At 44.1% G+C, this 24785-nt stretch overlaps 1 protein-coding gene across 1 annotated transcript in view; it reads right to left on the reverse strand.

Moving 5' to 3' along the window:
* Positions 1-24785, reverse strand: part of LOC128850257 (lens epithelium-derived growth factor-like) — a 98709-nt gene that overhangs the window by 40000 nt on the left and 33924 nt on the right. Inside the window, exons 5-7 of the mRNA XM_054053260.1 lie at positions 9698-9811; positions 871-966; positions 435-497 (exon numbers count right to left, since the gene is read on the reverse strand). Of these exons, the coding sequence (XP_053909235.1) occupies positions 435-497; positions 871-966; positions 9698-9811 (273 nt within the window). The remainder of the gene's footprint in view (positions 1-434; positions 498-870; positions 967-9697; positions 9812-24785) is intronic.

Consider the following 24785-nt stretch of genomic DNA (forward strand, 5'->3'; position numbering starts at 1 on the left):
AGTTTCCAGGAGGACCTGCTCCATGATCTTTCTGTGCACAGAGGTGAGACTGACTGGCCTGTAGCTCCCCGGCTCTTCCTTTTTTCCTGTTTTTAAAAATGGGGGTTATGGTTCCCCTTTTCCAGTCAATGGGGACTTCACCAGACTACCACGACTTCTCAGATATGATGGACAGTGGCTTAGCAACTTCACCCACCAGTTCCCTCAGGGCCCACAGATGCATCTCATCAGGACCCATGAACTTGTGTACCTTCAGGTTCCTTAGATGTTCAAGTTACTACAACCCTTTCAGATTGAGAGGGGAGATGGTGATGATGCACACAGGGGAAGGTAAAAGCACTATAAACTGACACAATCTATTATTAAAGAAATCAGACTACCCCATAAGAAAATATCTTCCAATCCAGACTCTAACAAGTTAAATATATTTTTACCTTTCTCTTCCTTCCTCTTCTGACAACTTTAGGAATGCATATATCATTTTTTTTCATCACATCCTATGAAGATAAGAAAAATTAAAGTGTTTTAGCAAACATAAGATATAGTTCAAATGATCAAGAATTTCTCAGGGAAATTGCATCACTGAAGCTTCTGATATGTGACTGAGGCAAAAAAAGTTCATCACATCAAGACATTTTCTGTTAATAATTATCATTACATTAAAGTTTGCTCTCTGATGATATCTTTAATTCCCATTATCTTCAATGGATGGTATAAATATATCTGAATATATTTGAAACTTTACATTTTAAACCACTCCCAAAACAGTCACAGTGCTAGCTTCTAAGTATCTGAAGATACAGTTGCAATTCAAAGTACAGAGTATTCAAGTTAACTTCTTTAGGTTAAAAAGAGTATCATTCCACATACTTTCCTACTGAGCTTTTCAAATGGGATGTCTTCTTCTTTGACAGTACCCATCTCTCTGTCTTCTGTAGGTAAATTACTATCCTGTTTACTTGATGACTGAAAATGTAAAAATTAACATGGAGTTAGTTCATTTATAGAAAAACTGAAGTGTTGAAAAGAGGAACTCAATTAACAGACTGCTTTGCACTTTCAGTTTAAGTAGTTTATGGCTATATATGCACATTATGGCCTCAAGCTCCGCCAGGGCAGGTTCAGGCTTGACATCAGGAAAAAAATTTCCACAGAAAGGGTCATTGGGCACTGGAATAGGCTGCCCAGGGAGATGGTTGAGTCACCTTCCCTGGAGGTGTTTAAGGGACGGGTGGACGAGGTGCTGAGGGGCATGGTTTAGGGAGTGTTAGGAATGGTTGGACTCGATGACCCAGTGGGTCCTTTCCAACCCAGTGATTCTATGATTCTGTGATTGCTTTTTTAGATAGACGTCAATCCCCCCAAATCAAACATGTTCATTTTCATATATGTGCCTCTTGCTCTCTACATTTCTTTTGTATTTACAGACAGTTGTCAGAATGGGTCAAAAAATATTGCAACAGGCCATGACGGAACTTAAAAAAAATTTATACCAGCACGCATTTTATCCCATTTTATGTTCATGGTAATATCATCACATTTCTCCATATCGGTACTTCTAAATGTTCATACCAATACTAAAATAAAATCATCTGGACAACAGTTTATCTATGTATATGGATAAGAGTCATGGATCAGAACAAGCAAACAATATGAATGTAAAGGTTACAAACAAAATGCAATAGATTACAAACAGGGCATTTAATGGTTTATGAGCTAAAATTCAGTAACACTGATCATCAGTAACTGGATTTTGACAACACTGTGCTTTAAAAACAACAAAACAAAACATCTTTAAAAAAGCTGGGGTTTGGAGTTACATATTTAGATCTACTTTAGAGATATATCTAAGTTTGATGACCTGCAGTATATTGATGACATCACTATGTAAAGAAACACAGTGGAGGAAGTGTTTGAAAAGGGGAGAAAAATAATCCAGGTTCTTTTGAAGCCTGGTTTTTGTTATCAAACAAAGCAAGGTTCAAGAACCTGCACAGGAGATCCAGTTTCTAGGAATAACATGGCAAGATGGGCATCGTCATAACCCAATGGATGTGATCAATAAAATAACAGCTATGTCTCCACCAACTAACAAAAAAGAAAGCTTTCTTAGGTGTCATGGGGTTTTGGAGAATGCATATTCCAAGTTATAGTTTGATCATAAGTCCTCTCTATCGAGTGGCCCGAAATAAGAATGACTTTGAATGGGGCCCTGAACAGCAGCAAGCCTTTGAACAAATTAAACAGGGAACAGTTTGCGCAGTAGCACTTGGGCCAGTCTGGAGAGGACAAGATGTGAAAAAAAATGCTTTATACCTCAGCCAGGGATAACGACCCCACCTGGAGCCTCTGGCAGAAAACACCTGGAGAGACTCTAAGTCAACCTCTAGGGTTTTGGGATCTGAAGCCCACTACACTCCAACTGAAAAAGAAACTTTAGCAGCATATGAAGTAATTCAAGCCGATTCAGAAGTAGTTGGTACTGAAGCACAGCTCCTTTTGGCACCTTGATTGCCTGTGCTCGGCTGGATGTTCAAAGGAAATGTCCCCTCTACACATCAATCAACTGATGCTACATGGAGTAGGTGGGTCGCACTGATAACACAATGAGCTTGAATGGGAAAACCCAACCACCCAGGAATTCTGGAAGTGATCATGGACTGGCCAGAGGGCTGAAACTTCAGAGTGTTGCCAGAGGAGGTGACTCGTGCTGAAGAGGCTCCACTGTATAATAAATTACCAGAAAATGAAAAGCAATATGCCCTGTTCACTGATGAATCCTGTCGTATTGTGGGAAAACATTGAAGGTGAAAAGCTGCTGTTTGGAGTCCTACACAACAAGTCACAGAAACTACCAAAGGACAAGGTGAATCAAGTCAGTTTGGAGAGTTGAAAGCCATCCAGTTGGCTTTAGATATTGCTGAATAAGAAAAATGGCCAGTACTTTATCTCTGTGTTCACTCGCAGATGGTGGCAAATGCCCTGTGGGGGTGGCTACAGCAATAGAAGCAGAGCAACTGGAAGCACAGAGGTAAACCCATCTGGGCTGCTGAATTATGGCAAGATATTTCTGCCCAGGTAGGGAACCTGATTGTAAAAGTACATCACATAGATGCTCGCATATCCAAGAGTTGTGCCACTGAAGAATATCGAAACAATGAGCAGGTGGACCAGGCTGGTAGAATTGAAGCGGCTCAGGTGGGTGTGGACTGAGAACATAAGGGTGAGCTATTTGCAGCCCATGACACATCAAGACATTTAGGAAGGGATGCAACATACAGATGAGCTCATGATCGAGGGGTGGACTTGACTATTGATGCCATTGCACAGGTTATCCATGAATGTCAAACGTGCACCATACTCAAGCCAAGCAGCTGAAACCTTTCGGGTATAGAGGTTGATGGCTAGAATATCAATATGGGGAAGCTTGGCAGATTGATTGTATTACGCTACCATGAACCTGCCATGGCAAGCGCCGTGGAAGCGACTACAGGATGGTTAGAAACATACACTGTGACCCAAGAGGGAAACACCAGTGGAACACATCAAAGGAATCAAGGTGTGTTCCTCCAAGAAGGTGACATGGATGACAGCTGAGCTACTTAATATCTTATTCACCTCAATCTTTATTAGTAAGACCAGTTGTTCTCTGGGTACCCAGCCCCTGAGCTGGAAGGCAGGAGGAGCAGAATGTAGCCCCCATAATCCAAGAGGAAATAAATGGTTAGCGACCTGCTGCACCACCTAGACACGCACACAACCATGAGGCCAGATGAGATCCACCCAAAGAGGCTGAAGGAACTTGCAGAAGTGCTCACTAAGCCAGTTTCCATCATTTATCAGCAGTCTTGGCTAACTGTGGAGGTCCCAGCTGACTGGAGATTAGCAAATATCATGCCCATCTACAGGAAGGGCTGGAAGGAGGATCCGTGGAACTACAGGCCTGTCAGCCGGACCTTGGTTCCAGGCAAGCTTATGGAGCAGATCATTTTGAGTGCCGTCACGTACAGGATAATCAGGTGATCAGGCCCAATCAGCATGGGTTTAGGAAAGGCAGGTCCTACTTAACTAACTGGATCTCCTTCTATGACAGGGTGACCAGCTTAGTAGATGAGGGAAAGTCTGTGGATGTTGTCTACCTAGACTTTAGTAAAGCCTTTGACACTGTTTCCCACAGCATTCTCCTGGAGAAACTGGCTGCTTATAGCTGCTTATGGCTTGGACAGGTGTACTCTTCACTGGGTGAAAATAAAGGATGGATGGCCAGGTCCAAAGAGTTGTGGTGAGTGGAGTTAAATCCATTTGGTGGCTGGTCACAAGTGGTGTTCCCCAGGGCTGAGTATCGGGGCCAGTCCTGTTTAATATATTTATCAATGATCTGGATGAGAGGATCAAGTGCACCTCGAATACTCTGTTCAGTTTTGGCCCCCTCACTCCAAGAATAACATTGAGATATTTGCAAAGGACAATGATGCTGGTGAAGGGTCTGGATTACAAGTTTTATGAGGAGCGGCCGAGGGAACTGGGATTGCTTAGCCTGGAGAAGGGGTGGCTGAAGGGAGACCTTATCGCTCTCTACAACTACCTGAAAGGAGGTTGTAGCTAGGTGGATGTCTCTTCTCCCATGTAACAAGCAATAGAAGAGAGGAAATGGCTTTAAGTTGTGTCAGGGGAGATTTAGACTGGATATTAGGAAATATTACATCAATGAAAGAGTTGTCAAGCATTGGAACAGGCTGCCCAGGGAAGTGGTTGAATTACCATCCCTGGAGGTATTTAAAAGATGTGTAGATGTAGTCTTAGGGGCATCGTTTATTGGTGAATTGGCAGTGTTAGGTTTATGGTTGGACTAATGATCTTAAAGGTCTTTTCCAACCTCAACAATTACATCAATTCTGTGATTCTGTGATTCTCAGATAAGATCCCCTTAGTACATATAAGGAACTGATTGGGAAAAACTGTCTGGGTTATTCCTTCCTCAGGAAAGGTAAACTTGTTTGTGGGACCTGGATAAGTTTGGTAGGCAATGCAGAAGGATGAGGGAGTCCAATGTGTACCTCAAGGTGTTTTAATTCTGGGTGAAAATAATCCATGATTAGTGTTGCATGGGAATTACTATAGCAGGAACCCCTTGTTGCCAGCCAGACTGGGAGCAAGGGGAGGAGTTCATTGCAATGTTAAACCCTATGACCTGGCCCAAAAGGACCAGGGGTGAAGACTGTAATGGATATATCTTTAAACTGCTATAACCCATATTATGAGTTGCATGTTATAGGAAGCACTATAGCAGGAACCACCCAGACCAATGGAGGACGAGCCTCACAAGAAGCAAGTGCAGCAGTGTCCTGACCTGGGCTGGCTTTGCTGCCCAATAACTCCAAACAACACACCACCTCTCCTGTCCTGAGTGACCACCATATCAGATGGAGCCCAAAGTCATGGACCAAATGAACTCAATGGACATTTTCAGACATTTTACAGACTTTTCACCAGGGTGCTCCATAGACTAAGGGAATAATATCTGGGTATTATATCAAAGGATGAAAAGGGGGGCGGAGGTTAATGAAGATGTAAATGGTATGGAATAAGGGACAGAGAATGTGCTGATTTTGGCTGGGATAGAGTTAATTTTCTTCATAGTAGCTGGTAAGGGGCTGTGTTTTGGATTTGTGCTGGTAACAGTGTTACTTATTAGAGGGATGTTTCAGTTATTGCTGATCAGTGCTGACACAGAGTCAAGGCCTTTTCTGCTTCACACACCACCCTGCCAGCATGTAGGTTGGGGGTGCACAGGAAGTTGGGAGGGGACAGCTGATCCCAGCTGACCAAAGGGATATTCCAATACCACATGACATTATGCTCAGCAATTAAAATAGGGGGGGATTTTGGCAGTGGGAACACTGCTTGGGGACTGGCAGGGCATCGGTCAGCTGGTGGTGAGTGATTGTTTTCATTTGCATCTTGGGTTTTATTTTTCTGCCTTTGATATTCTCCTTTTCATTACAATTTATTATTATAATATTTTATTTCAGTAACTAAACTGTTGTTTATCTCAACCCACGAGTTTTCTCACTTTTACCTTTCCAGTTCTCTTCCCCTCACCCTGTTGTGGAGGGAGTGAGAAAGCAGCTGTGTGGTGCTTAGTTGCCAGCTGGTGTTAAACCATGACAGTAATAGAGGGAAGTGGAACACAGGGGGAGTGAGATGGGGATACAGATGTGAGGAGAAAGAGAGAGAGAAAAGAAGAGAGAGAAACAGAGAGGGAGAAGAGGTGAACACAGAGAGAGTGTGTAAGAGAGAAAGATATGGAGTAAGAGAGAAGGAGAAAGAAGAGAGAAGGCAGCAAAAGAGAGGGAGAAAGGACAGGGAAAAGAGGGAGTGAGGAATAAATACAAGGGGAAAAGATAGGGAGAAAACAAAAAAAGATAATGGAACATGAGAGAGAGGTAAAATAGAAAAGAGTGGGAGAGAGAGAAAGAGGGAAGGAAAGATAGAGAAAAGAAGAAGAGGAGGGGGAAAGGAAGAGGGGAGGGGGAAGGGAGAGACAGAGGACAGGGAAAGAGAAGTGGGTAGGCAAAATGAGTTACTGAGACCAAAAAAAAACAGGGTAGGGGGAGGTGGAGGGGAAACAGAGATGGTGGAGAGAGATAGGTGGGGTAGCACAGAGAGAGGAGAGGATAAGACCAAGACAGAGGGAGACTGAGAGTGTGTGATTGTGACAGGAAGGGCGTACAAGTCTGAGAGATGAAGAGGGGGGCAAAAGAGAAAAGGGAGGGGCTAAGAGTCACACATACACACATAGAGACTGAAAGAGTGATCAAGAGAAACAGAGATGCTGAGCCCAAGACAGAGAGAGAATGAAGACAGGTGGGAGAGGAGGGTACCAAGGGGGTGAATAAGAGAGGGTGAGAGAGTTTTCAAAAGGAAGACCAAGAAAGTTGGATGGGTGAAAACGAGAAAGAATCAGAGAGAGGGAGGGAGTCGGGGGAAGAGGGTCAGAGAGAGAAAGTCTGAGACCAAAAGAAGGAAAGGGAGAAGGAGAATGAATGAATGAGAGACAAAGAGACAGAAATGAAGAGAGAGGAGAGAGAGAAAGAGACTGAGATGGAGAGGGGAGGCACCAAGACAGACCAGGTGACACTAAGAGGGAGAGTGTGAGAGAGACCAAGAGCATGTGAGAGAGACCAAGAAAATGATGGAGGGGAACCCGAGACTGAGAATGACAGAGAGAAATTGAAAGACAGGGAAAGAGATCCCAATAGAGAGAGGTGAAGAGAGATAATGTGAGTGAGGGAGAGGTTGAACAAGGGAGAGGTGCTGAGGGAGGCTCTAAGAGAGAGACCAAGAGAGAGTTTGAGCAGTGGGGTAGACCAAGAGACACTGAGCGATGTACCAACAGAGAGAAAGGCAGAGAGACAGAGAGATCAAGAGAGTGAAACCAAGTTACACGGACAGAAAGAGATGGAGAGACCAAGAGAGAGTATAGGGGAGAGACTGACAGGAAGGGAGACACAGAACGAGATCTACTGTGTGAGCGAGACTGAGAAAGAGAGATGGGAAGAAAGAGACTGAGAGGGAGTCTGGGAGAGGGACCAAGAGAGATGGGGTGAGAGATTGAGGGTGAGGGTGGGGGTAGGTGGAGCCTGAGCACAGTGGGGAGAAAAAGAACAAGTGTGGGGAAAGGGAGCATGTGACAGGGAAGTGGAGTAGGGGGGAGACAAGGGAAGATGGAGGGAGACAGGGGAGATGGAGACAGAGAGGCAGAGACACAGAGTGTGAGAGACAGAGTAAAAGCCAGAGGGCAAGGTAAGAGGGGGAGAGAGATTGAGAGAGTAAGACTTCATGTGAGAGAGAGACACCCAGAGAGACTGACATGGAGAGGCAGAGAAAGAGATAGCGGGGCGAGAGCCCAACAGAGAGAGAGAGAACGAGGACCTGAGGGTAAGATATTAGTTTGGTGCAATATAATTGCCATTTTTAATCATCAACTTTAAAGCAGTATATCTCAGCTTAGAATAAAATTTATTAATCGAAATAAGAACCATTAGAATCTATGCATTTTTGCCAACAAGAAACAAGTCTATTTATTCCAGTAGCATAGAATTATGGAGTCCTGGAACCGATGAATTCTTTGAAGGTGTTTTGAGCTGCTGCTTGGCTGTGGAAAACTTTCTTGTGCAGGAAGTTGTCGAGGTGCTTGAAAATGTGATAATCGATGGGAGAGAGGTCTGGTGAGTAAGCTCAATAATGGCCCTTAATTGGTTGTCATCCCCTTTTGAACTCATACAACAAAATAATGTATGTGTAATATGCAAAAGAATAAACAGTGAAAACAAAACCATTAGCATTAATAAGTAGAGCAAATTTCACACTTAAAAACTGTATACTACACGAACACAGTTAAATAAAAGTTTAATCAAAAAGAAGCATCATAGTTGGCAATTATTTTTGCACCAACCAAGGTTGAAATGATAACTAGCTTGTAGTCTACCACCAGCAGGAGACTGTGAAATAGAGCAAGAGAGATGTGGGGGGATGTGACAGGACTAAGATATTGGCCCATGTTACTTGGCAAAGAAAAAGGTTTTAAGAAAGATTTAAAAAGTTAGGAGGAACAAAAGCACTCTTGACAACATTCATCAATGTAGTATCTAAAACTGTTGAGAATTTAACACCTAGAATAAAAGGACACTGATATTCTATAATATAGTAATTTCCAGAAATTAGTCAGGAATAACTGAGATAATACAGATGTGTCACTATTGTCCTCACCTAGTTTTATGCTATTAGAATTAATTAGACCACACATCACAGCAACACCTTAATGAAAAGAGACCACATGCCTCTCTTCCATACTCTATGTATGTATATGAATGTGAGTGCATGTGTACATCACATGAACAGATCTAAAAAAAATAAGGATTTAAATCTAAAGATATTTGTTATACTGTAATACCAGATGCATAGTGAAGTAGAAAGGTTTTCCCTCTCACCCTTGTAGTAGAGACTATATACAGCAGCAATAAACAGCAGACATTTCAAATAAATGCAGTTGTTGAAGTACAATATATTATAAAAGGACACGATCTAGTTTCAGTAGGATTTTAAAACATACATGCTTATGCAAGCCAAAAAAAAAAAAATTTATCGAAATAAACTAGCATATACCAGTTACCAATAGACTTCATGACAGAAGTTTGATAAGACTATGAAAGCCTTTACATGTATTCATATGAAGATTTATAGTAAACTGACTCTTTTAAAAAAATCTATTTAATGAAAGGCTACTCAGCCTAGATAGAATCTAATGTTGTTGTAGATATTTCAGTCATAGTTGTCACAGAGAGAGCCCCACCTGCTCAAGCTATTAAACAGCCTTCAGAAACTGTGAAACAATGCTAAATCTCAACAGTCATTTCCCATTTCACTTAGCTAAAACTGCTGTATAAGTTTTCATTAAGTGTATTCCGATTAAGAAAATTAGATCTGTAAAGTAATTGTTTCACAAATATTTACAGCACCTGAAAAGCACTACAGAAGGACAAAAATGTTATAATGTTCAAGCCTGAAAATGAGAAAAAAGAACAGTCACAACACTGACACACTGCTAATTTAAAGTAATTAATGACTTTTGCAATACATGTTTAAACTTGAAAGATTTTCTGATAAAACAAACCTAAATAATTTAGCCACTCACTTTGGAAATAACAGACTTCTTCCTTTTGGCTTCTTTTTCTTCATTGCCCTCAGCAGACTCTTGACAACTTCCGCAAATAGTTTCTTTGAAAGCACTGTTAACAGCTGGATGGGACTAGAATACAAAAGCATCGGACTTGAAATCTAAATATCTTCCTAAACTAGAGAACAACGATATTACAAGTTACAGTAAAGCCGCAAGAATGTTAAAACATCTTATCTAATTTATTAATTCTCAATTTAAATTGAGAAGTGACAGTATTTTCACTATCCACCTTTCAAGCTCTCATGCGCTAACAGCTGTTTGTATTTAGGTTATAAATACTGAAGAGGAACATTTTCTGAAGTGCAAACATGACTTATCAGGATATTAGGCCAACAGATGAAGTTACACCAGAAATAAATTCCACCGTGGGGTACCTTTTCTAAACATATGGCAAACTTCACAAGTACATTCTTGTATATACCTATAAACATAATCGGCAATTCATCAACAAATACAAGAAATGAAAGTCCACCATTTAAAACTTTTGTACAGTTTATATTTTAAATAATATCAAAAAGCATGTTTAACATTCTTCCTGGCCAAGAAATCCATTTTTTTACATTAGCTGTCAATACTAAGTGAGCACAGAAAGCAGTTATTCTTTTCCTGAAAACATTAGTAGATTAATATTTCAAAAGCCTGAAGAATTAAAGTTAAAGACATGGAAGTAGAGGAGGAGGAGAAGGCAAAATTACTATTTTTAATTAGATTATTTTTATGAATAATGTTCTCATTATTAAATCTTATCTCTTTTTCACAAAACTGGCAGAAATCCCTCAACTCTTAATTTTTTTCCTCCAATTGAGAAAGTGTCTCTAGATTAAAACTTAAGCCACAAGCTCCCTTTTACCCTCCACCTCCCTAAACAATTGCAGTTACCTCTGCAATGTATAAATAATGCCTTTGGAACATTCTAGCTACTTCTGTCAGCTGAACATAAAATTAAGCTCTCAAAGACTTATCAAGATAAAGTATAATTAGTGAAGGGAGTTAAAAATAACAACAATAAAAAAATCTGTGAAATAAAAATTAATCAACCCCTAGTAATGACCAATGTCTTATCCCTTTACTCTAAGCCCATCTCACATCCAAATTAAAAATTCAGTTATTCTGATACCTCAATCTGAATATTCCACTATTAACTTATTCTGCATGTGGCCAGAGTTCTCTATTCAGCCTTCATTTTCTGGACACTGGGGACAGCTACATTGTCTTCCCTGCTACTGTCCCAAAAACTATGCCTCATTGAAGTAGGTACAATATTTTAAAAAAATAGAAGTGTATATGTAGATCAAATAACATCTTTAATATGCATCTTTTCCTCTACAACACAGATAAAATCCTTGCCAGTCTACTCATAACCACATGTAGTTATTACTGCAGTTATTACTGGCTGTACACAGTCCTACTTAGAATAGTGCTAAAAAAATCCATTTTCTTATCTTGGCAGATTGTCCACATCACTTTTCCACTGACACTTCATTCTCCATGAGAAACTGCATGCCTTTAGCTTTCTTTCACTGCCTACTTTCACCCTGTTTCAGACTCCTCCTCATCAGCTACTGAGGTCTCAGCTTCTGCCTCTTCCACTTTCAACCGATTTTGTTTCTTCATATGCTGCTCCCAAAGTGAGCAAAAGCTTCCTCATAAATATCCACAAAATCACACAACTACCTTGCATCAAAATCTTATTTGAACCTATTTACCTTTCCCCACTAAAAAGAAAACAAAACAAAAAAACAGGTTAAATGTTAATTATACCAGATGCAGACATTATGGCCTATCAGGATAATGAACATACTTCCATGTTTTTTATGCTCCCTTCATTCATTGTTTTCTCTTCAGTTGTAAAGGGCTATCATTCTTTTCTGCAGTTGCAGAATGCCATATGCAATAAAGGTTTTTTGTTTATGATAGGGCTGCTGGGTGCTACTGCAGTGTAAACTGAAATTCTTAGAACTTTACTTCACAAGGAAATGGTGAAAAAGTATATTCACTCCTTTATTCCAAATAGGGAAAAGTACACTTCCCTTGTTAATACAGTCTTTCTCCACTGTCATGAGTGGATCAGCATCTTTCTGTATATGTAAGCAGAGAAAATACTCATCCAGAAAAGAATAACTGATCTGCTGGTCTTATTTCTTTAGCCATATTCTCCTTTAAACTAGGCACACAGTAACTAGAGAAGTCTTGTGAAGCAGAGATTACAATGCAAAAAGGATATCTAATAATTCACATGAAAATAATGAGGAACATTCAGAGAGACCAGTTTTTCTTATTAGTATTACAGTATTATCCAGATCCCCTAGATTGTGATAAAGGCCTTTAGTCTTCACAATGTTCTGAACAGGTAAATATAAACAATATAAGCAAGAAGAGGCCAATTTATTTGTCTTTAGAGTAACTTTGGGGCTTCTGATGGATGAATAGCTATAGCTTAAGCCCAAAAGCTTTATCAGGAGAATATGAAACAGGGAATCGCTGACAGACAAGGACTGATTCAAGCAGGCTATGTGACAGTTTTGGTGGTAATAAGATGCAACATTACTTCCAATAAATATAAGAAGGGAGGAAAATACAGTACACTAAGATATCACATAATGAAATGTTGCAGTGATATTTGTGGAGAGCGAATACTTGCAGATTGGAAGGTGTGATGGATGCATCCACTATGAGTGAGTGAATAGGCATCACTGACAAGTAGGCCTGACTGAAATCAGCCTTGCTGTGCAAGCTGCTGATGAGCAAAAGCAGACAGACGGGGTTGGGAATACTCACTGGAACTTGCGCTACTCGTCAGAGACGACCTTGAAGGCTTTGGAAGTTGATAACAAGAGAAAGCCAGCTAGCAGAAGTTTACTGATAAGCAGGCATTGGAATGCAGAAAGCTGGCTACACTTGGTTCAGTAGTTTGAAAACAACCATAAGGGATTGTGCCTGCGCACAGTTCAAGGAGAAAAAATTCATCCCGAGGAAGACTTCTTACTTCATCCCTGAGACCCCGGCCCATGACCACCAGGAGGCACTACGCAGGCACAAGACTGGAGCAAACCTTCCAGAACCAATTATAATATGAAGCGGGTAAAAGTTATGAATATGTAGTAGGCACTTATAACTATGCATGTCTTTACACTATAAGTAGCTGTTTGCTTTATAACTCATTTTTGGGTTATAGGGTTTGATTCCGTAAAACACTGTGAGAACTGTGCTAGGCTAAATCTTCTCAGGAACTAAGGAGTCTAGGCCGTGTTTTATCAGGAGCCAACAGTACCAGCTTGAGCTGGGGCTAGACAGAACTACAACTACTACAGCTGTGCATCTGCACATACACCAAAGGGGGAATCTGACAACAAGACAATCACTTTACGCTAAAAAAATCTGTAGCCTCCCCAAGCCCATTGTGCTCTCCTGTATGACAGCAGGCTGCACAGCGGGGATATTCCCCTTGAGCAGGGATGCTTCTCAAAGTTACTCCTCGAGGTTCAGAGACCCCTTACCCCACATCTTAAGGAAGCTTTACATAAAGCGCAAGAGCGCTCAGTCCCCATATATAGAAAATCAGGCAGGAAAGGGAAGAGACCGGCATGGCTGAATCGAGACCTGCTGGTTAAACTTAAAAAGGAGATGGAACTGCACAGGCAGTGCAAGCAGGGACAGGGAACCTGGGACGTGTATAGAGACACTGCCCGGTTGTGTAGGGATGAAGTCAGGAAGGCCAAGGCGCAGCTGGAGCTGAACTTGGCAAGGGAAGTGAAGACTAACAAGAAGGGCTTCTACAGGTACGTCAATCAAAAGAGGAAGGTCAAAGAGAACACACCCCCACTGATGACTGGAAATGGGGATCACTTATCAGCAGATAAGGAGAAGACTGAGGTACTTAACAACTTTTTTGCATCAGTCTTCACCGATAACCGCTCTCCTCGCCCCTCCTGGGTCATGGGACAGCAAAATGGTGACCAGGGGGGTAAACCTCCTCCCACAGTAGAGGAGGATAAGGATCGTGAACACCTGAGGAACCTGAACATAAATAAATCTATGGGACCTGATGAGATGCATCCCAGAGTCCTGTCCTGAGGGAATTGGCAGATGTGTTTGCCAAGCCACTCTCCATGATATTTGAAAAGTCATGGCAATCGGGAAAAGTCCCTGGTGACTGGAAGAAGGGTAATGTTGTACCCATTTTTAAAAAGGGTAGAAAAGACGACCCTGGGAACTACCAACCTGTCAGCCTCACCTCTGTGCCTGGGAAGATCATGGAACAGATCCTCCTAGAAGCTGTGCTAAAGCACGTGGAGGACAGGGAGGTGATTAATGGCAGCCAGCATGGCTTCACCAGGGGCAAGTCCTATCTGACCAACTTGGTGGCTTTCTATGATGGGGTAACCGCAGCAGTGGACATGGGTAAACCAACTGATGTGATCTATCTGGACTTCTGTAAAGCCTTTGACATGGTCCCCCACAACATCCTTCTCTCTAAACTGGAGAGATATGGATTTGATGGGTGGACAATAGGGTGGATAAGAAACTGGTTGAATGGTCGTATTCAAAGAGTAGTGGTCAATGGCTCAAAGTCCAGATGGAGATCCGTGACAAGTGGTTTCCCTCAGGTGTCTGTATGGGGACCAGTGCTGTTTGGTATCTTCATCAATGATATAGACAGCGAGATCAAGTGCACCCTCAGCAAGTTTGCAGATGACACCAAGCTGAGTGGTGCAGTTGCCACACTGGAAGGACAGGATATCATCCAGAGGGACCTGGACAGACTGGAGAAGTGGGCCTCTGAGAACCTCATGAGGTTCAACAAGGCCAAGTATAAGGTCCTACACCTGGGTTGGGACAATCTCCATTTTCAGTACACAATGGGGGATGATGTGATTGAGAGCAGCCCTGCAGAGAAGGACTTGGGGGTGCTGGTCGATGAGCAGCTCGACATGTGCGCTCGCAGCCCAGAAGGCCAGCTGTATTCTGGGCTGCATCAAAAGAAGTGTGGCCAGCAGGTCGAGGGAAGTGATTCTGTCCCTCTGTTCCTCTCTTGTGAGACCTCATCTGGAATACTGTGTCCACTTCTGGAATCCTCAACGTAGGAAAGATACGGAACTGTTGGAATGGGTCCAGAGGAGGGCTACAAAGATGATCGGAGGGGTGGAGCACCTCCCATACAAGGACAGGCTGAGAGAGTTGGGGCTGTTCAGCCTGGAGAAGAGAAGGCTCAGAGGAGATCTTATAGCGACCTTCCAGTACCTGAAGGGGGCCTACAAGAAAGCTGGAGAGGGGCTATTCATAAAGGCTTGTGGGGATAGGACCAGGGGGAATGGGTACAAACTGGAGAGGTATAGATTTATAGAATTTATAGATTCCATGAGACCCTCCCTTCAAATGGCCAATCTGCACAAAACATATGGGCGTAAGCCTGGCAAAAGTGAGACTGAATATCTGTGGCATGTCTCCTTAACTGGAGGTGATCAGAGCAAAATGGATGGCTTTGGGGGACCAGCAGTAGCATAATGGACAGGGGGCATAGCCCACTGCTATACCAATAAGATCATTAAGCAAACTTTCTACAGCTGTTACAAAAGCAGCCTGCCTTCAGGCTATGAATGACAGGAGTACATATGGTAATTACCCTATCTCTGCTCCTGCAGACCCCCAAGTCATGAGACCACTGATAAGGGGAGCCCCTGCTGATTTAAAATCCTACCTCATTGCAAAAAGGGATGAAATAAGACAAAACAGAACCAAATGCTCAGGAGGGTCAGGACAGCCAGCCCCGCCTCTGACCCATCCCAAAAGGGCAGATTCAGTGCCTGGCATTGTAAATCATAGTCGAGAAAAGGGGTGGGATGAAGTGACACCAGCAGAGCAATCCCAAACTGATGCAGACAGCAGATAGATCCAGCAAGTAAAACAGACTCCCCAGAATCCCCTATCTCATAAACCCTGTGATGGAAACTTATCAGTGAGATAAAAAAGATAGCCCTCATATTTATGTTCTAATCAGCCCTCAAAAACAACTAGTGAAATTTTTGATTGACACGGGAGCTCAAATTTCAGTACTTTCAAATTTGGATGCCCAAAGAATTAATGTTAAGCCTGGCTGACAAAGGGTTAAAATAATAGGATTTACCGGTAATATGTCCCGTAGCTAAAGTAAACTTGCTATTGCAAGGGGGGGAAAGAATATCAAGACACCAATTAGCAGTAGTTTCAGGGAAGGAAAATGTTCTAGGCTTTGATGGTTTGGGGAACTGTTCATGGTAGAGTTTGGTCTTTTGTTCACCGGGAGTGTACTTGGTTAGCTGAGCGAAAATCAGCAGCTACCTGTGGGCATCAGTGAACTGTCATAGTTTGCTTGCTGCAAGCTGCATGCTGCATCCATGCTGCCTGACTCAAAAATAACTAATGTTCCTCAGTATCCTATCTCTGCAGCTGACCGGATGGATATTGTGGAGATGGTAGCTGACCTAGAAAAAGACACACTATCTCCTGAATACAGTCCCCATATAATTCCCCAGTGTGACCAGTTAAAAAAACAGACAGGAGATGGTGTTTAACCATATAGACTATAGAAAGTTAAATGCAAACACCGCTTCTCTTGCAGCTGCTCCTCCTCCTCAGCTGGACAGAGGTAGAAAAATACAAAAAAATGCTTGTGGGTTGAGATAAGGGCAGGGAGATCATTACCATCATGGGCAAAATAGACGCAACTTGGGGAAATTAATTTATTGTCAAATAAATCAGAGTAGGATAATGAGAAATAAGAAAAAATCTCAAAACACCTTCTCCCACCCCTCCCTTCTTCCCAAGCTCAGGTTCACTCCTGGTTTCTCTACCTCCTTCCCCTGAACAGTGCAAGGGGATGGGGAAGGAGGGTTGCAGTTCATTAATCAACATTGTCTCTGCCACTTCTTCCTCTTCACACTCTTCCCCTGCTTCAGTGTGGTGTCCCTCCCATGGGAGACAGTTCTTCACAAAGTGCTCCAACATGGATCTCCCACGGGTGTGGAGAGTTTTTGTAGAGACATGGCTTGAGGAGAAGAGACGTGAGAAAATACAGCTGGTGAAATAATAACAGCCTCGTACAAGGCCACAGTCTCCCTGAGCAAGAAGTTAGGCGATAACAGGAGATAAAAACAGGACCTAGAAAAACCACAAACATCCTAGGAATGTAGCAATAGAGGCAGGGCTGACACTCTGTATCGGACCAATGATGAGCCTTACTTTTGTAATATGTATGAGCCTTATTACTGCTATTATAAAAGCATGCCTATCGTATCAATAAATCGAGACTTGTTGATCATCATCGGATGTGCTTGTCTCCCGTCGACTCCGTCAAATGGTGACCCCGATGTACCCCCTGGACACCACGGACGACTCCGTCAAATGGTGACCCCGATGTACCCCCTGGACACCACGGACGACCCCGTCAAATGGTGATCCCCGACATGCCGGAGCAAAATGCAGGCATTGAACCACGGACGAGCGACGACAGGGTAAAAGTTCGGGTCCTGAAGCAGCCAGGACGGCAATAAGCGCGAATAAAAGTAAGGTGACCGTATAGACAAGCCTGAGGACGCGCTGTGCTCTGGGTGACCATATAGACGGGCCCGGCCGATACGTGCTGCCGAGACCTTGAGGGGCTGCAACAGCGCTGATAAATTAGGTATGGAAAGGCAAGCAGCATATAATTTATTTACCGCTTTCCTGGAAGAGCGGCGGGTTAAGGGAATAGATTTGCAGAAGGAGTTAACGAGTCTTTTAACATATGGGCATGCTAAAGGCTTATTCATAAATCCGCATACCGTACATGAGCTGACAGAGTGGCGAAAGTTCGGAGATGTGTTGTGGGAGGCTACATTACAGGATGATAAAACGGCAAAAAAGTTGGGAAAGCTATGGAGGGTGGTACATAACGAGCTTTTACAGTACCAGGCAGAAAAGAAAGCAACTGAGCAAGCAACTGCTGCTCACACAAAAAATAGAAACTATGAAAGAGAATGGTCCCAAACTACTCCTTTGCCCCCTACGGTCACACAGGTGGCTTTACCCCCCCCCGCCGCCACCGCCTTCTGGCTCTGGCTCGGAGGCAGCTTCTGAGCCGTCCGCACCCCCCGAAGAGCAGGAGTCGTCCGCACCCCCCGAAGAGCAGGGGCCGCGGCCAAAAGCGCCCCCGGCCGTTCTCCCTCTGGGCAATGAGATAACTCCTGGGGCGGAAAGCGAGTTAGCGGAGGTCATTGCCAGGGAGCGGAGAGAAGCTTGGGCTGCGCTTGCAAAAGACGGCTTGGAAAGGGGAGATCACTGTGCGGTTAATGCAGCAGCACAGCTAGCATGCCCGGTGATCTTCCAGGCTCAGGCAGGTGGAGGACTGATGGCAACAATTACTGCCCTCGATTGGAAATTGCTGTCACAGTTGCGATCTACAGTCAGCCAGTTCGGGGTGACAAGTGAGCCAGTAAAGCAGATGTTAGACTACATATGGGGCACTCAAGTGCTTCTGCCCGCTGATTGTAGAGGAATAGCAAAGTTAATATTTACACAGCATCAACAGCTTTTATTTAATGCACATTGGCAAGCGATTGTTAACGAATGCGTGGCAGTACAGAGGCAGCCAGCAGATCCTCTTCATGGAGTGACAGCTGATGAGCTTATGGGGCTGGGAGCGTTTCTCCGCACGGAAGCTCAGGCTATGGTGGGACCAGACAAGTGCGGAGAAGCTATGAGATTGGTCAGATTGGCTATAGATAAGGTAAAAGAACCTGGAGGAGTACCCTTATATATGGGAATCAAGCAGGGTCGGGAAGAACCGTTTGGTGCATTTATAGATAAGGCTGCTGCCGCAATAGAAAAAGCAGGGGTACCCGAATACATGCGAGGGGCACTGCTAAAACAGTGCGCTCTTCAAAATTGCAATCAGGCTACACGGAGTGTGATTAACACCTTGGGTGCAAATTGGACCATAGAGGAGGCATTAGAAAGGATGGCTCAAATGCCGTTAGGATCACAAGCATTTTTAGTAGATGCTATTAAGCAGCTGGGGCTGGGATTACAGGAACAGGCAAAGGCTTCACAAAATCAGGTGTTAGCTGCTCTCGCACCCCTTCAAGCGTCAGCCGCAGTTAATTCGGCTCCATCGGGAACCCGTACGCGATGCTACAGATGCGGAGGCATGGGTCACATGCGCCAAGAATGCCAGGCTACAGGGATATGGTGCCGAAAGTGCCGTTCGGATACTCACACTACGGGCGCCTGTCGGCTGAGGTCGGGAAACTCCGGCAGGAGCGCGAATTGCAGTGGCCGCGCTCAGACACAAGTCGCCTCTGCAGCTCAACCGACCTTCCCTGCCCCCAACCTGCCACCACAGGGAGCCTCGGGCTGGACTTGGCAGCAGCAGTAGAAATCACGCTAATGACATCGCACCCACAAAAGATCCCAACAGGAATTAAAGGACCTATTGTTATACAAGGTCGAGCGGTGGGTGCACTGCTATTAGGACGATCGTCTGCCTCTATGATTGGATTATTTGTGTTACCTGGTGTTATTGATGCGGACTTTACTGGAGAAATTATGATCATGGTGCATACTCCTTTTCCACCCGTTCAAATTAATAAGGGACAGAGAATTGCTCAATTGGTACCGTTGGAGCAAATGACAAAAGAGATAAAGCCTATAAGGGAACAAGAGAGGGGAGAAAAAGGTTTCGGATCCACTGGCGGCCTGACCTTGCTGACTTTAAATCTTAATGAAAGGCCCAAGAAAACCGTGGAGGTGGAATATCAAGGACAAAAGAGGTCATTTTCAGGCCTTTTGGACACTGGGGCTGATTCCAGCATTATTAGCCCTAATTGCTGGCCTCCACATTGGCCTTTACAACCGGCTGCCACCACAGTGACCGGGGTTGGAGGTTTAACCCTGGCCAGTTGTTCCCCTCCTATCAAGGTGAACATTGATGGAAAACAATTAACAGCTACTTTCTCGGTAGTCCAATTGCCACCTACCGTGCAGTGCCTTATAGGGCGGGACATTCTGACCCAATTGGGAGTGGTGCTAACCAATGAGCACCCTTTGGGGTAGTGGCCGTTGCCTGGACTTTCCCGATACCCATTACCTGGAAAACCAGCTCTCCGGTGTGGGTTAAGCAATGGCCTTTAAAAAGGGAGAGTCTCCTGCGTGCTCATGATCTAGTGAAGGAGCAATACGAACAGGGGCATCTGCGACTATCCACAAGCCCCTGGAACACTCCAATTTTTGTGATCAAAAAAAAATCAGGAAAGTTTCTTTTGTTACATGATTTGCGTACTGTCAATGCCCAAATGGAACCCATGGGGGCTTTACAACCAGGATTACCTAATCCCGCAATGATTCCTAAGGATTGGCCACTACTAATTATTGATCTTAAAGACTGCTTTTTTACTATTGCCCTTTATCCACAAGACATGATGCGATTTGCATTTACATTGCCTGCACTTAACAGGGAGGGGCCGGACCAAAGATTTGAATGGACAGTACTCCCGCAGGGAATGCGCAATAGTCCTACTTTATGCCAAATTTATGTTGACTCTGCATTACAGCCCCTGAGAAAGAGATGGCCAAATGTAGTGATTTATCACTATATGGATGATATATTGTTTGCCCAACCAAAACCTTTTACTGAACAGCAAATTCAGGAGATACGGACTGCCTTGGCACAATTTTCCCTTGTTATAGCCCCTGAGAAAATTCAAACAACAGCTCCGTGGAAATATTTGGGATGGACAATGTCGGAACAAATAGTTAAACCCCAGAAGCTACAACTGCAAACAAAACTCACAACTCTGAATGAGGCTCAGAAGTTACTGGGCGATCTTCAATGGTTAAAACCGATTGTGGGAATACCAAATGAACTGCTGGACGAATTACGCCCACTTCTCAAAGGTACGGACCCAGCAAGACCGATCCGTGTTACTCCGGAACAACAGCACACTCTTCAGAATATAATGGACTGCATTACACAGGGGCAAGTCCATCGGCGAGATCCAGAATTATCCATAGACCTGACGATCTGGAACGGTCCCAAATACCTCCTTGGGGCACTGACTCAATTGCAAAAGAAAACGGGGGAGATAAGGGTATTGGAGTGGATTTCCCCCGCATTACAACAAACCAAAACTCTGGTTCAAAAGGTCGAAATGCTAGCAGACTTAATAAAGAAAGGCAAGGAGAGAATGCTACAAGTAGCTGGAACCGAGCCAGCAGTAATCAGGATGCCAATTAAAAAGGATACCTTGGACTGGTACTTGTGTAATAGCGAGGAGCTGCAGGAGGCACTTTTAGGTGCGAGCTGCCCCATTGAAACAGAAAAGCTCCGGCAGGCGCCAGTTCAATGGATTGGGGAATGGAATTGGATCACTCGGCCAAAACGAGAAAATTCCCCTATCGCAGATGCTCTTACGGCATTCACGGATGCTGGCAGAAAATCCAGAACTGCTGCAATAACATGGCAAGAAAAGGGACTATGGAAACATCAGATTTTACAAGCAGAAGCTGCAGACAGTCTACAGACTATGGAACTTTTAGCAGTAGTATGGGCAATATCACAGCTAAGAGGACCACTGAACATCGTAACAGACTCTTTGTATGTTGCTGGGGTCGTAGCTAGAATCGAAGACGCCTCTATAAAAGAGGTGCAAAACCAGAGGCTGTATGAGTTGTTGGTACAGTTAAAAAAGGCTACAAGGTTAAGGGAGCACGCTTATGCTGTGATTCATATTAGAAGCCATAAATGGGAAACTGGCTTGGGTGAGGGTAATGCTAGAGCAGACAGACTAGTGTCTGTGGCTCAGGGCACTCCACTGCCAGGCCAGCTGCTAGCCAGAGAAGCTCACTCTATGTTTCACCAAAATGCAAAGGGCTTGCACTGAGAGTTCAAAATCACAATGGCAGAGGCGAAGGCCATAGTTAGGGCCTGCCCGATTTGCAGCCATCACAATGGAGGTGGTGGTCTAGGCCTAGGGGTAAACCCACGGGGACTACAATCAAATGAGTTATGGCAAATGGATGTTACGCATGTCCCTAACTTTGGTAGATTGAAGTATGTGCATGTATCTATTGACACCTATAGTAAGTTCATTTGGGCAAGAGCACAGGCAGGAGAAAAGGCTATCCACGTGGAAAGGCACCTATATAGCTGTTTTGCAGTAATGGGGACGCCAAAAAGGATTAAAACGGATAATGGGCCTGCTTACATTAGCAAGAGAATAGAAGGGTTCTTAAAGAGTTGGGGAATTGAGCATATCACAGGCATTCTAAACTCCCCAACAGGGCAAGCTATCATCGAAAGGGCTAACGGCACTCTGAAAAGGTACTTGGCAAAACATGAAAAGATTGCTGATCCCCAGGCAAGGCTATTGAAGAGCTTATTTGTGATCAATCACTTGTGCATATTTGGGGACGCAGAGTACCCTCCAGCAGAACTACATCATCGGCCAAATGAAACTACCGAGCAGAAAAAGGACGTGTGGGTGAAATACAGAGACCCTAAGACAGGGTTATGGAAAGATCCTGCTAAGGTTATGTTTTGGGGGAGGGGATATCTTTGTGTCTCTACCCCTACAGGACCGGTATGGGTGCCTGCAAGGTGGACTAAACCTGTTCTCGATGCAACAACTGCCAAGCAATCTGACGGAGGAAGACAAGAGGAGAATAGAGGAGAAGCTGCCACTGATCCTACGACCGCTGCTGTCACAGTTGAAAAGATACTCGAAAGCCATCGACAGGGTTTTGAAGCACTGCCAGACCTTTGAAGGACTGATTACAACTATTGGACGGTTATCGGAAGTATTACATATGGGGCCAGCGGGTCAAAATTGTCTTGATTGTAATAATCCATGTTGTGCTGCTTGGGTAGCTTTGTATTGCAGGGGCTGCGATAAGATCTTTTGGATAGAACAGTCCCTAGTATGTGACTTATGGTGTAACAGGTGTGCATTTAACCATAACTTTAACAGCTGGCAGAAAGAGCTGCAAGAGCAAACAAGGCTAGCAACAACCACGGCCTTAGCATTTTTTGAAGCACCTGAACAGAAAATATTGGCTTACTACCGTTGGGAATTGGAGAATATTGTTAAAAGGGGTTATAGTTCAAGGTACATCTCATGTTATCTCTGCGAGGTGTAGCAAATTGGTACCCATAACACAGCATTACGTGGTAGGGCCTATAAGAGGAGATCCTGACAGGGAATTGGATCAGTGCTTGAGCAAGTTACAGGAGTTAAAACTGCAACAGCTAGGAACAGTAAGGACTAAAAGAAATAGGGGGAGAAAGGATAGAAGAGAAAAATGAAGCCTGTTTCTGCTGTATTGCTTAGTGCTGTAGTAGCCAGCATAGCAGGAGTTATACGCTTTACACGCTTTAATCAGCCAAGAGATAACATCTGGGTAACATTGGCAAACCAAACTAGTCAATCGTCATTTTGCCTTAGCTTAGGAGGGGTTACTAATCCTTTCCGAACTTGCCTGTTAGGTTTGCCTGCTTGGTCCCCAGGGGAATTTTGTGGTTTTGTGAACGAAAGCAGCCTGTGCAAAAACTTATCGAGCGCTGAGGGCTGTAGCCAGGTGTCTCTTGAGTAGGGAGGTAACCCTCAGATTGAGGATGGCTGCCAACAATGTAAGATCATACTGTCCTTGAACATCACCCTGCACTCTCCCCCAGAAGAATTAGATCTCTTTGGAAGTGCAAATGCCAGTTTATCCAATGTCAAACAGGGGGTTTGGTTCGGTTTTGAGCCACTGAACCTAAAAGACTTTAACAAGAATCGCAAAATTGGGCCAGCCTAGACTTATCCCTGGAATCAGGAACAGTGAATAGCCAGCTTTACTCCCGATGTAACGGTGCCAACATTACGGCCCCGAAGAAATTGCCCCCCAGGATATTTTTAATTTGTGGAGACAGAGCTTGGAATGGTATACCGGCAAAGCCACAGGGAGGACCTTACTATTTGAGGGAATTTATCGTTGTTCCATCCTAATGTATCCTTGTTAGTGCAATGGAGTCAGAGAAAAACGCAGTGTGCACGAGCTAGACTGCGGTCAGATAGGGAAACCCACGTTTTGGAGTCAGATGAACCTTCTTGCTCAGAAAGAAAATGGGGGAAATGTGGAGAGTTTTTGTAGAGACGTGGCTTGAGGAGAAGAGACGTGAGAAAATACAGCTGGTGAAATAATAACAGCCTCGTACAAGGCCACAGTCTCCCTGAGCAAGAAGTTAGGCGATAACAGGAGCTAAAAACAGGACCTAGAAAAACCACAAACATCATAGGAATGTAGCAATAGAGGCAGGGCTGACACTCTGTATCGGACCAATGATGAGCCTTACTTTTGTAATATGTATGAGCCTTATTACTGCTATTATAAAAGCATGCCTATCGTATCAATAAATCGAGACTTGTTGATCATCATCGGATGTGCTTGTCTCCCGTCGACTCCGTCACACGGGGTCACAAGTCCTGCTAGCAAACCTGCTCCAGCATGGGTTCCTCTCTCCACAGAGTCGCAGGTCCTGCTAGGAGCCCGCTCCAGTGTGGGCTCTCCACAGCATCACAGCCTCCTTCAGGCACATCCACCTGCTCCGGCGTGGGGTCCTCCATGGGCTGCAGGTAGATATCTGCTCCACTGTTAACTGCCATGAGCTTCAGGGAGGCAACCTACTTCACCATGGGCTGCAAGGGAATCCCTGCTCTGGTGCCTGGAGCATCTTCTCCCCTTTCTTCTTCATTTGGTGTCTACAGGGCTGTTTCTTTCACATATTGTCACTCCTCTCTCTTCCGACTACTGTTGCATAGCAGTTTTTACCCTTTCTTAAATATGTTATTGCAGAGGTGCTACCGCTCTTGCTGATTGGCTCAGCTTTGGGCAGTGGCGGGTCCATCCTGAAGCTGGATGGCTTTGGCTCTATCAGACATAGGGGAATCTTCTAGCAGTTTCTCACAGAAGCCACCCCTGAAGCTCCTCTGCTACCAAAACCTTGCCATGCAAACCTCAACGTCTTTTTTTATAATGAGGGGCCAAAACT

This window comes from Cuculus canorus, chromosome W, assembly GCF_017976375.1.
Source record: "Cuculus canorus isolate bCucCan1 chromosome W, bCucCan1.pri, whole genome shotgun sequence".
NCBI classification, from domain to species: Eukaryota; Metazoa; Chordata; class Aves; order Cuculiformes; family Cuculidae; genus Cuculus; species Cuculus canorus.